This window comes from Callithrix jacchus, chromosome 7 (genome assembly GCF_049354715.1).
Source record: "Callithrix jacchus isolate 240 chromosome 7, calJac240_pri, whole genome shotgun sequence".
Taxonomy (NCBI): domain Eukaryota; kingdom Metazoa; phylum Chordata; class Mammalia; order Primates; family Cebidae; genus Callithrix; species Callithrix jacchus.
Window position 1 is genome coordinate 87,380,681 of NC_133508.1, and position 13,647 is coordinate 87,394,327.

At 36.4% G+C, this 13,647-nt stretch overlaps 1 protein-coding gene across 10 annotated transcripts in view; it reads right to left on the reverse strand.

Annotated features, from left to right (window-relative positions):
* The window catches only part of FAF1 (Fas associated factor 1), a 569,750-nt gene that overhangs the window by 117,373 nt on the left and 438,730 nt on the right, over positions 1 to 13,647 (reverse strand). For all 10 annotated transcript variants that reach the window (XM_035251413.3, XM_002750807.7, XM_078331686.1 and 7 more), the window contains one exon: positions 6,490 to 6,644. In XM_035251413.3, the coding sequence (XP_035107304.1) occupies positions 6,490 to 6,644 (155 nt within the window). The remainder of the gene's footprint in view (positions 1 to 6,489; positions 6,645 to 13,647) is intronic.

Sequence of the window (13,647 nt, forward strand, 5' to 3'; positions counted from 1 at the left end):
TACCTGTCAGCACAGCAGTGGAAATTTACAGTGACCTGAAATACCACATCCAGGGGTATTAAGTTCAAAAGCTAATATTGACAGGCAACAGAATTCTGTCCGTGAATATTGGTATTAAATGTGTGTACAAAATTTAACACAATGCTATGTATATGTTACATGCAACTTGTATAACCAAAGCACTATCAGCAACTCCTGGGGAACTGATTACAGGTACTCTGAACACTGCTTAGAAATAGTGTGTAATGCCTGATTTAACACTTAGTAGCATGTACACTGATGTGCAAGGTGTTTTCATCTCAGGTACATACATAAGCAATTCATTCTCCAGCTGTCACAGCTAGCTGATTACTCAGTTGGCACTATTCTAGTCAAATTCAATGTTTGATTCTAAGTGTTCTAGAATTAGATAATCTAAACCAGCACCTATATTTGCTTTGTGGACCCTCCTAGGCAGAAGAAGAGATATACACTAACTCACTTATTACTGGTTAATACTAGTGGTTCATTGTGTCACATATGTGATGTGGCTTTCCTTGATGAAGCAACTTCAGCTAAGAATCCATAGCTCAGCATGGAGGGCACAGCCTTTATTGAGGGAAACAGATTAATACTTACTGTACTGGTGCTTTACATAGTACTATTTATGATTAATTCTGATGGTGCCTATAAAGAACATGCCTGAATGTGCCTGAATGCTTGGTATCTTCCACCATGTAGCCAGTCTAGCACTCCAGGCCTGGGAACATGTTTAATCAAGGCTCCCGCCATTGTAGAAGGTTCAGTACCATCCCAGAATGGCCCAATTTGGGAGGCCAATTGCTTCTGGGGTATCACAGAGACTTGGTGAAGTCTGAGGAGCATACGGCATGATATTCTAGGATCCTACAATACCAGCAGAAGATGAAGTATCCAATGTGAACATTTTTAGTTCATTCTGTAAGGAGGATGAAGGTTTTGGTACCATATATTAGTACCATTAGTGGCTACAGGGGAAGATCACACAATTAGGGAGATGTAGCTACATTTCCAATGTTCTTGCCATTACCCATCTGGTTCTTTCTTATTAATTATTTTTCTATAATCCATTAGAGATTTATTATAGCACTCATTACAAGTTAGTATAATAGCACTCAATACAAGTTAGTATAGATATATTATGAGAGCATACAGAATATGCATTTTAACCCTGACTGAGGCAAGAGAAGGAGGCAAGGCTTCCTGGAAGTGATACCTGTCCTGAATTTTAAGAAATTATTCTTTCACAGCTAAGCACTCATTAAGAATACATTGTACTAACAATATTTTTATTGTATTAGTTAAATCTATGACGGCTTTCTACATACTACATATCCAAAAGATTATCTAATCTCTGCTTCACATCCTGCCTGCAGACACATGCCAATGCTAGGATGAATCATTAACAAAACAACTTCTTTGGATATGTCCATGCTGGCTGGTTGACTTTAATCTTCAATCAGGTTCAGACTATACAGGATTATGTTAGCTGGCCAGCTCCCTGTATTCTTTCTCTCCCCAATTATTTCAACCACTGACCCTTTGATCCCCATATTTAATTATGAGATTTTAAACACCAACACCCTTTTGTAAAGAATAGCAAAATCTGCAACCTAAAATACTAGGAATGCTTCTACAGTAACATAAAAATCTCTAAATAAAGTTCTCACTTCATCTTTCTGTGAGTCATCTCTTTCAAGTCCCTCTTTGACCCACTTGGGTACAGCAGCTCACTACAAAGTTCATCTACACTCCTAAAGTACCTTGTACATACCTCATATTATATATCGGTTCTTATGTCTGTCTTGCCTACTAGACTATGAGTGTTTTGAGGGTTAGGATTGTGTCTTGTTCCACCTTTCATTCTCAGATAACAGCACCATTCGGGTTCATATTAAATATTTAATAAGTGTTTACTCAGTGAACAAACATTAGAAACACTGTTGGTCCTCTGTATCTGTGGGTTCTGTACCTGTCGATTCAACTAGCCAAGTATCGAAAATATTCAGAAAAAAACTGTGTCTGTACTGAACATGTACATTTTTTCTTGTCATTATTACCTAAACAATACAGTATAACAACTATTTACATAGCACTTATATTGTATTAGGTATTACAAGTAATCTAGAGACAACTTAAAGTAGATGAGAGGATGTGCACAGATTATATGCAAATACTATGCCATTTTCTATCAGGGACCTGAATATCTGTGAATTTTGGTATCTGCAGGAGGTTCCTGGAACCAATCCCACATAAATATGAAGTGATTTGCAGGATCTTCTTGTTACTACTACCTATCTATCTGTTTTTAGCTCTGTATTTTACAGGTATATCCTACTATTCCATCAGAATCACTGGTCAACCAATATTTAAGAAATTAGAACAGGGCGCAGTGTCACACACCTGTAGTCCCAGCTACTTGGAAGGCTGAGACAGGAGGACTGCTTGAGGCCAGGAGTTTCAGGCTGCAGTGCAGTATGATTATGCACTCCAGCCAGGGCAACATGATGAGATCCTGTCTCTTAAAAAAAAAAGAAAGTATGCCTTTAGCACTTCTCAAGACTACCAAGAGCTTCCTGTCACTGCTTTAAGAAAGAATGGCTTTGAAATCCAGCTAGACATGGTGGCCCAAGAAGACTGCACAATATTTTCGGAGGGAAAAAACCTCCTATTTAGATATGCAATATTGAAATTATAAGCAGCATTTTTAGATGGAATTAAATGCATACAATTTATTTGCTAAATGCTTATAGGATTTCTTTTTCCTAGAATTTTAAAACGTGCCTTGTTTACTGAAACCAATAAAATGAATAAGACCTTCCAGGAGATCTTAATTTAGCAGGGGAGATAAAAGACATTAATCATTGCAGTTAAAGTTTCATGTCTCGGGCCGGGCGCGGTGGCTCATGCCTGTAATCCCAGCACTTTGGGGGGCTGAGGCAGGTGGATCACGAGGTCAAGAGATCAAGACCATCCTGGTCAACATGGTGAAACCTGTCTCTACTAAAAATACAAAAAAAAAAAATTAGCTGGGCATGGTGGCGTGTGCCTGTAGTCCCAGCTACTCAGGAGGCTGAGGGAGGAGAACTGCCTGAACTCAGGAGGCGGAAGTTGTAGTGAGCAGAGATTGCGCCATTGCATTCCAGCCTAGGTAACAAGAGTGAAACTCCGTCTCAAAAAAAAGTTTCATGTCTCAGTTCATATTTGGCATGTTTCAAGATCAACCTAAAAATTATTCCAATATATTTTATACACAGGGGGCTGAAAAATCTAAGTATTCAACTAAGAAAGAAAGTTATCAGATTCATTTAAGAGTACTAAAACTCCAAATCATCAACATCACAGGGGTTATGACATTCTATAGAAATGTTTCTTTTTTTATTCCAATTCATTAGAGAAATTAGGGAATTTAATTTATAATAGCAAGTGATACTCATATTCTGGTGACCAATGCACTCACTTAGTTTAATACTCTTCACTTATCTCTTACACACATGAGAGATTCATACTAGACTGTGATTGGAGAACTAATGTCTCTATAGGCTTAATCAGAGTAATCCTTAAGCAAAAGTATATTTGCTTGGCAAGTCTCTTCCCAACTTGGATATCAACATCCACAGCTATAACATCAGGTGATAGTCCTAAGAAACCACTAAGAAAACATCCAAATAGCTTACAGGTCCAGGACTCTCTAAATTTTTATAACTAGTCTGAACTAGGTTAACCAGATATGGGACCAGGGAAGCTATTAACTAGGAATTTATTTCCAAACTTACGTCTATCATAAAGAATTCACAGTTAAAAGTAAGCTCACAACAATCTTACTTGTGATGCCTAGAAATCTCTTCTGTATTTCCATATATTAATATGTCCCCATTTCAGCTTGCAAATGATGGCATAACACCTTTTGATATGCAGTCTATAGATCAACAAATATTAGTGCATGTAGTCATCTACTGAATTGAGAGTAAAAGCTTAAGGTTTTGTTACTCAAAGTTAGAAGCATTTAATGAGTGATACAATCAGTTTTCATGATAAACACCTCTGGATAAATGTGTTGTAAAAATCCAAGAAAGATAATACAGTAGGAAACACAATTAGACAATTTTATTTAGATCAATCTAGGATATGATCAGTGGCAAGAAAATTGTGGTTAAACTAAAACCTTTTTTTGAGCAATAAACACGCCTAATTAATTATCTTAAAGTTTCATATGTCAAAGTCAATCCCCTTTTGGGCAATGTCATTCTAATGAATTTTCACCTTGTGTTTATAAAATGTGTATTTTCCAATTTGCTTTAACAGGAATAACAATGAATCAAAAGTAGCTATGTAATTTTGCTACCTTGTTTCTTTTTGTATTACTTGCTTTTTAATTTTTTAATATTTTAAAAAAACTTCCATGTTTGGGGGATACATGTGAAGGTTTGTTACACAGGTAAATTGGTGTCATGGGTGTTTGTTGTACAGATTATTTCATCAACCAGGTATTAAACCCAGTACCCAATAATTATATTTTGTTACTTTAATATAGAGAAATATAATACGTTTTAAATTTGTAATATGGACAGAAAATCGATTTTGAATAAGGATGGCAAGTATCTTAAATTCTAGAAATCATGTCATTCCCCTATTGCCCCATTTGTGGTTTCTATAAATGTTCATTAAATTGAATTTCTAGATGTTCATATTTTATCGTTAATATTACCTCTTACAAATTTTCATGAGTTACTTAATTCAAAATGCAGATTGAAATATCCTACCATACTTAAGTCAGTCCTGCAGTTCATTGAGAAATAGCTCTAAAGCCTTAAACAAGACCTTTATTTAGTGTTTTTAAAAAAGTGTCATAAGGAGTTAATAGGACACAGCTGTACAAGCTCTTTCTAACAAGCAGCTTCTGGCGCTTTGGTCACCACAGGTGTCTCTGTAACCTGCAAACTCTTATTACTAGTGTATCAAAGTTGTGCTACTTAACAGACTTCTTTAGTAAAACATAACAAAGCAATTACATGGCTGTTGATTGCCAGTCATAAAAAAAAAAAAAGACCCTCAAACACCGGGTTTCAAAAGAAACTACACTGCAATTTTTTGTCATTGTAAAATAAAAGGAACTAAGGAATTAAATGGAGGATAGAACAAAATAACAGCAGGTAGCCCACTGAACTTAGCCACTACAGATGGTTTAGAAATAGTGTTTCCTTCTCCATCAAGTTGTGGATAAAAGGAAAGGAGGAGATTCCTTACTGCCAGTGAATGGCAAAAGATTTAGCCAAGTCTCCAGTCTCTGTATTTTGCCTCATGAAAGACCTTCGATGTGGCATTTTTATCTGTTTTTGGCACTGCTTTTCATCACCTTTAACTGAGTGTGAATAATAACCTGATTTAATTTAAACAAATACAGGTGCTAAAGATTCTTTATTTATGTATAACGGGAACATTTCAGAAGCAAAACAAAGTCATCCCATGAAATTTCCTAACCATTTGCTTAAAGAAATGAGGTATTAGATTATGAAATTGCTTCAACATTCTTTTGCCTCACATTTAAGGAAAGAATCATCTTCTTTTCTGATTCAGATTAAATAAAACAAAGTCTAAATGATGACCAAAAACTCAGTGAGCCATAAAACAAAAGGCAAATCAGATGGTTTCTAATTGTTCTATAAGTGTTTAAATTAGGTAACTATAATATGCTTGCCTTGAAATGAATTAATTTAATCTCTCTGTTCATAAGTCAGCAGCCTGTGATTATGACTGTGTTAACACACCCAAAGTAGCATCATGGGATGTTATGACCACATGTGTAATTAAACACAATGAAATATATTTCAGATGGGAAACTGAAATAGGTAAAACATGAAGAATTGTTAATCACTTAGAGATATTATGATTAACAAACAAAGTAAACTCATCCTGACAACCAGGAAAGGAATTTTTTTTTTCCTATTGAGAATATAGATGTATTGCTGGCTGTGTGCAAAAGAATGTGTGCAATAAAGCGATTACATCAATTAGCATATGCTAGAGTTAAGCTATTACCAACTCCATTGGACTTGTGCAGAAAGTCCTGCCGTTTTCACTGAAGTTATTAAAAAGTAAACTTACTACTAGGATCATATATTAGACTTGTTTTGCCTTTTCTGAACATCATTGAAAATATCAGTTTTCTCTAAAAGTTCAAAAACATATTAGAAATGTCTGTTGCACTGCAAAAATAAGATGAGAAATGTACTTTTGTCTTCAGGCTATTCTTGAATTTAAAAAGTTTTTATAAGTTAAAGTATATTTTCACAATTGCAAGTAACTATAACGTGTGAGCTGCAATGAGCAGCTTTTGTCTAATGAAATGCAATGGTAGAGAGTTTAATGCTGAAGATGAAAATTGTTTATGATGATGACAAAACGATGTCTGTTTTTTTTTTTTTTACTTAAATAGAAGCCTAACTAATAACTTGTGAACAACAGTATTACCTTGCTCTGTTGGAGTCCTTTGTCAGATCCCAAGCCCAGGTTATAAAATTTTGACTCAGATAAGAAACAATGGATTCAGCACAAAGCATTTGTGAGCAGAACACGTTGGTTAATACACTTTCATCATGGTGGAGGTAGATAGCAAGAAGCTTTCTCTGAAAAGAGGAGAAAAATCTGATCAATTAAAATATCCACTAATGTAAGATTTCTTAAATTTTAGAGAGGCATAATTAGTCTATATGAACAGTAAAGACAAAAATTAAATGCTATTCCCTAAAAGAGTATTTTACATTTTGGAGTTCCTAAAGCATCTAAAATATCAAAAAATTTTGCTTCCTTACACTTTAAAAAGGCCAGGATGATTATATCTAATTTTGCAGACTGTTATTGCAGATTTCTGTTAACGTGCAAGCCTATCTCAAATGAAGTTGAAATAGAACTGTATTCTCCTTAAAGAAAATGAATTTACCATCTTTTTCTTTTTATGTAAAGAGAAACATTAACTTTGAACTGTTCAACAACATAGAGAAAAAAATTCATTAAAACAGAATGACAAAATTTGTCTTACATATTTTTTATGGTTTTAATCTAAACAATGGATAGTATCCTCCATTTGAAGGGAAAGGGTCTGAAATGAAGTTTTGTTCTTGTTCTATAGATAATTTTAAAGTCCTTAATATATTCCCACATTAAGCCCTTATTTAACAGCATGTAACATCTAACTGCCATATGAAAAGATGGAAAAATATTCAGTTTATATGCATTCTTTCTAGTTTGTATTTCAGAAAATGTCCACTATGGTTTGTCATATGGAAAATTATTCTTTCCCTTTCACCATAATAAAAGTTGCCTTCAAGAAATGACTTTTGGTCTCTTAAATGTGCCCTCTGTTATAGTTGGATACTCAATACAATAATTAAAACTAAAAACTGAACTTGAACAAGATAATAAGTATAATAGAAATAATGGGTGTAAGTAGCCATATATGGTTTACAACAGGTTAGCTTTACCAACAATGACTATAATGATTAAAGAGCTCAAATTGTTGACTAACTTCTTGGTACTACCTCAAAGAAGAGCTCAGTTTAAGATTACTAAGACAATATACAAACCAATCTGTGAAATTCTGCCAAAAGAAAATTTCAAGGAAGCTTAGTATCTTTCCCTTCATGTTAAATAAGAATGTGATGACAGCAAATAAAAATTTGCTGTGTGGGATTCTGAACAAAAGAAGGATACTAACAGAAAAATATAAGGTTCATGCTGATGAAAGGCTAATGAAATCTGATGTTAGGAATTACCTTGATAAAGAATCCAAGTAATAGTAATAGTAATTATCACTAAAATTATTTTCTTCAAAGGTAAATTTTATACTAGATGAGGGTAGCCACAGTTAAGTAGATTAAGATTCTAAAAGCATCTACTATGAATAGGGGACACTGTTACTTTCACAACCATATGTACCTTAATTTCCAGAATAAATCTTTAAAATAGCATCCTTAACCCCATTAGAATATGAGGAAACTGAGGTTTAGAAAACAGACTTGTCCCAAATTTCACAGCTAGTTAGTAGGTAATACAATGAGGACTGGCTCCTAGATTGTCTAACTGCAAGTCCAAGTCTGTTTTTTTTCTCTGATACTACAGTGGTAGCAGGGAAATCAACCACACTGTAGTCAAGGCTTGTGGGAGCACTCATGTAACATGAAGATGCCAGACTGCTTTGAACTGAGACTCAGACGGCTTGTAATGGGAATAAGGGCAGGACTCCTGGGTATAAGTAGCTCAGCTGATCCCACCCTGCTTCTATGTGTTAATTCATTTATTCATTCATTCAACAAGCATTTGTTGAAATACTCTTTGTGTCAGGCTCAGCAGGAAGCAGTGGCAATAAAATGGTGAACAAGAAAGACTCAGGGTTTCTTCATCTATGTTGATGTCTGCAAAGAACAGTATCAGGCTTCTAGGAGGTTTGTAATCAGATACATTCTTAGAGATACTTATCTAGTAAATTCCTACTCATCCCATAAGGCTCAAAACAAATGCCTCTATGAAACCTTCCTTGACTCTGTCAGGCAGAGTTAAGAGCTTCCTTTCCTGGGCTTTCCTTCTCTTTCCATTAGTAATGTAATTGTTTACCAGTTTCCCCTCTAGATTAACTTTCTCAAGGGAGAGGATGAGGTCTCTTTAAGTCTTCTTTGCATCTTTAAACTAGCATGGGTCTCAGCCTGTTTGATGAAAGAAACAACACTGATACAAGCCACGGTTCCTTGACAAAAAAGATACCCAATAGCAGTGGCAATGCAAAATCCGTTTTAGTAAGTGAATCAAGAATTCTGCTGATTTAGGGAAAGTAACGGGAACCTGGCACCATTAACAAATTCAGAGCTCCTCTTCTTAGGAGTTCTCTAACTGAATAGACAGAGGGATGTCAACCTCTCATTCAGCTTGATCGTATCTCAGCAACTACATTTAATGAGACACTGGGAACAAGAGAGCTGTCCACTTTAAAATCAGCATATTTCTAACTAAACAATGGCAATGGCTAAATCTTTAAAATGACTGTTTCTCTCAAGAACACTGCAATGGAACATTTAGACTTTGGGAAAGAGATTAGTGATTTACATTGCTATCTTACTGATTTAATTTAAATGCTCTTCCAAACTAAACACACATGTGCCGAAGAGGCTACTAAGAAACCCAACATGCAGAGTTCCCTATAAGTGCGCCTGACAGTGTTGACTGAAACTAAACTTGGAAATCCAGGGCACTAATGCACAATATCAAGCAATAAAACAGCATCTCTTTGGCAATATTTAATTTAAAAAAGAAGAAAGAGGGAGGCGAAGATCAGGCACTGTCTGTTTTGGAGGATCAACCATTCTGCATTTCAAAGCATTGGTCCCTGCAATATCCAGGTTACTGTGCTAGAATCTCGACTATTATATCGCAGTTGTGAGAGGGAGGGCAAAGATGTGTTTACTCAGTGATTAGGCCCTTAGAATAAGCCTCTAGCTCCTAGAGAGACAGCTCACCACTTATTCATTTGGGCCAATTCACAAAGCCTAGGAAGATTAAACATCCATGCTGAGAAGACAAGCGAATGCAGACGGTGAAAAAGAAATAAAAATTCTTTAAAAACTCTGAGATGACTTCATTATTTTTCCACAAGGAAACTTTAGGAAAGTGTTTAGTTAGAGAAAAACCCACATTGACCTCTCTCTAAACCCTTAATCTTTCCTTTGTGGTGGCACTGCTTTGTGGTAAGCGACTGGCTCGACTCGCCCCTCTTTTCACCAGAAGCTGAGAGAAAAAAGACTCTGGAGAAACAGTTTTCGTTCCAGGGACACAAACCCCTGACACTGTTAAACATGAGATGCCAGGAAAACACACTTGAAAAAATTCCCACTTTAAGCTCTAGACTGAATGTGAGAAAGGAGATGATAAAAAGAGTATCACAAGAGAATCTTCAGGCTGTGGGTACTACCACAAGTAGCTTTCAACAAGAAAATTAGTAATTTTTAAATAATCTTTTCTCCAACGTAAGATTTCAACAAAAAATTTTCTGCTGCTTTTATGACAATAAATAAGCAAAATATAAAGACTCTTAATAGTATGGAAGTGCTACTAAATTTGGGCTATTTAAATCTGATTACATTATAGTCACAGATAAATGAACTCCAGACTCAGATTTATGATTGCCTTACTGAGCTCAATTAAGTACAGGCCAAAAGAGTGAGAACTGGGTTCAGTATATCAACCAATTTGGAAGAGATGAAATGACAAAGTAATCAGAAAACTGCTTTCACGAAGAAAAGCAGTACCACAGAAAACACGTAAGAAAATGCTTTGATTTCCATTACTTTAATCAGTTTTTCCTTTGGCCCATTAATAATTTAGTTCAATACCATTTAAGGAGTACCTATGTGTTAGGCATTGAGACTATAAAGAGGAACAAAACAGTTTCCTTACCCTCAAAAAGTTGTGGGAAACAATGTGGGAGGCAAACGTTTAACTGTGGTACCATTTAACAAATGATAATACTGGGGCATTAAAAAGAATATATTTTATTTGTCCTTCATAATTTGGCAGAGAGGGTCTAAGTCTGGTGGACCACGAAGGCAAAACAACCCAGCCACACTATCCTGACTCCCTCTCTGTAATCTAAGTTTTAGTAACACAGTGCAAAGGGAAGTTTCCAAGCTTTAAACTAACAGAGAGCTCTGTTCTAAATCCAGTTCTGCCACTTAGCAGCTGTGTGACCATGGGGCAAATGGGTTGTTGTAAGCATTGTGGATAAAGTAAATTAAGTACCTATTTACAATACCTGGCCCACAGTAGGTGCTGAATGAAAGGTAGCTGTTACGATGAAGATTCCTGAACTATCCATGCAAAATAAAGGGTTTTGAAAGCAATTTCAAGAGAAATAATGGTCATGAAAATGTATTAAAGATTAAGCAGCTCCGTCATTTTTCCTACTGGCAATAGTCTCTGGGATGTTTATTGTGTCTTTGTGTTTGGTGCCTCACTAATCTTCACATTCAAATACAGGAGCTAAGGTACAGTTGATACTTAAGAAATGCCCAGCTGACAGCAACCAATGTCACTTGGCCTTGAGCTACAGCAGCTATTGTATTTAGACTCTTAGTGTCACAGTACTATAGAATATTAGAGCTGGAAGAAATATGCTGTGTTTCAAAATAAGCCAGGCAGAGAGCACATATAAGGAAATATTTGCTGATGAACTAAAAAGGAAGGGTTGCTTTTTGAATACCAGAACATCCATAATCTGCATGTTCAATGCTTTTAAAGTTGATAGGACAATTTCTGGGAATGGTACCATGTAGTTCATAGTGTTTTTCAGTGTAAAAATTATAGTATAAAATAATTTCCTTTGTGTAAATTGGACCTGACGTGCTTTCTCTCCTTCCCATTTCTGTTCTCCGTTTCCCTCATCATTATCATCACCATAGTAATCAGAATCATTATCACTATGACTTTTTAAGTTTGGAGATGGCTCATTGATACAAACAATGGATACAATGATACAATAAACACCCATTTATTCTTCACCTATATTACCAATTATTAGCATTTTGCCATATTTGCTTTATCATTTTTTCAATATTTCTTTCCATGAAACATTTGAATGTTGGCAGATACCATGACACTTCCACTCTAAATCTGCCTTCTGAGAATAATACATTCCTTTGTGTAATGAGATTTATATCACACCTAAGACATTTAATATTGTTACAATATCACCTAATATAGAGTTCATATTCAAGTTTCCCCCAAGTACTCTCACATGTCCTTTGTAGCTGTTTTTATTGTTTTAAATCTAGCATCTAATTTGGATCATTTCAGTGCTTGCCAACTTCTACAACGCTATTCTTGTATATGGATGTTCACAGGTACAGCCCAGTATACAACCATTACTCAAGATAAGTGCAACGTGAGAACAGAAGCAGGACAGTAGGAAGCCACACTATCTGGGTTCAAATTCCTGCTTTGCCTTTGCCCAGCTATGTGACCTTGGAAAAGTCACTATACTTTTTTGTGCTTGGGTGGCATACAGTTCTGAAGGTTATAAGTCTGTTAGAACTCTGTCCTAGATGGGAGTTGTGAGGAAGAAAGGCTGGCAAATCAGTAGTAATGAGTAGTAATAGAGGCAGTCCTGGGGTCTAGGTATGAACATCATCAAATTGGCTGCTTCTTTATGAAGATGATACTTAAATAACTTTTTTTAAATAGAGATGGGGGTTTCACTATGTTGCCCAAGCTGGTCTCGAACTCCTGGGCTCAAGTGATTCTCCTGTCCTGGCCTCCCAAAGTGCTAGCATTACCCATCCGGCCTGCAAAGGTGATACTTTAGCTGAATTTTAAAAGCAGGACATCAATGCTGTAAGTGGAAACAAACAAACCACAATAAAAGCAGGACAGAGTAATCGACATCTCTGTGACTGAAGCTGAATTTTATTTTATTTTTGAGACTGAGTTTGCTCTGTTGCGCAGGCTGGTGGCGTGATCTCAGCTCACTGCAAACTGTGCCTCCTGGGTTCAAGTGATTCTCCTGCCTCAGCCTCCTGAGTAACTGAGATTGCAGGCACCTGCCACCACGCCCGGCTGATTTCTGTATTTTTAGTAGAGATGGGGTTTCACCATGTTGGCCAGACTGGTCTCAAACTCCTGACCTCAGGTGATCTGCCTGCTTTGGCCTCCCAAAGTGCTAGGATTACAGGCATGAGCTACCGTGCCTAGCCTGAAGCTGAATTTTAAATATAGTGAGAGAGAGGATAAGAAGAGTAAAAATGATAAAAAACAAAAAGTTTGGGAAAGGCCCAGCAATGTCAATGACTCCATCTCTTCAAAGAACTCCAAGCTAGTTATTTTTAAAGAGTAAAGAATGAGAGCACAGGTTGTATTGTGAAAAGAATCATGACACTTCACCATGTTTGGGTCCTGAATATGATTTCAAAGACCAACAGGTATCAACCAAACTGGAGAGGTTCCAAAAAAAAAAAAAAAAAAGTCAGCTACCGAAGATGAGGAGATGCCTGGATGGTGTCTTTTTCCTCTCATTTTCTGAAGCACATGTTGGGATGGCATTCTGCAATTTTGAGGACACAGATGTCTTTGAATCTTACATAGGGAGCACTGTCATATGGAAGTCAGAGAGCTTAAATAAAAAAAAAAAAGCCCTTGGCCGGGCGTGGTGCCTTACGCCTGTAATCCAACGTTTTGGGAGGCCGAGGCAGGTGGATCACCAGAGGTCAGGAGTTCAAGACCAGCCTGGCCAACATGGCAAAAACCCACCTCTATTAAAAATACAAAACATTAGCTGGGTGTGGTAGTGCATGCCTGTAGTCCCAGCTACTCAGGAGGCTAAGGCAGGAGAATTGCTTGAACCCAGGAGGCAGAGGTTGCAGTGAGCCAAGATTGTGCCACTACACTCCAGCCTGGGCAATGGAGAGATATTCTGTCTGAAAGAAAAGTGTAAAGTAAAATCAAACTCTCAAAATAAGCTGATAGATGGTCCTTGGGCATAGATCTTTATCAGTTTTCATTGCTTAGACTGCAATATTCAGGCAATGCAATATATTTGAGGAAGGTCACCATGTGGCTAAAGTTCATATGAATAAGAAAATAAGAAGCTGA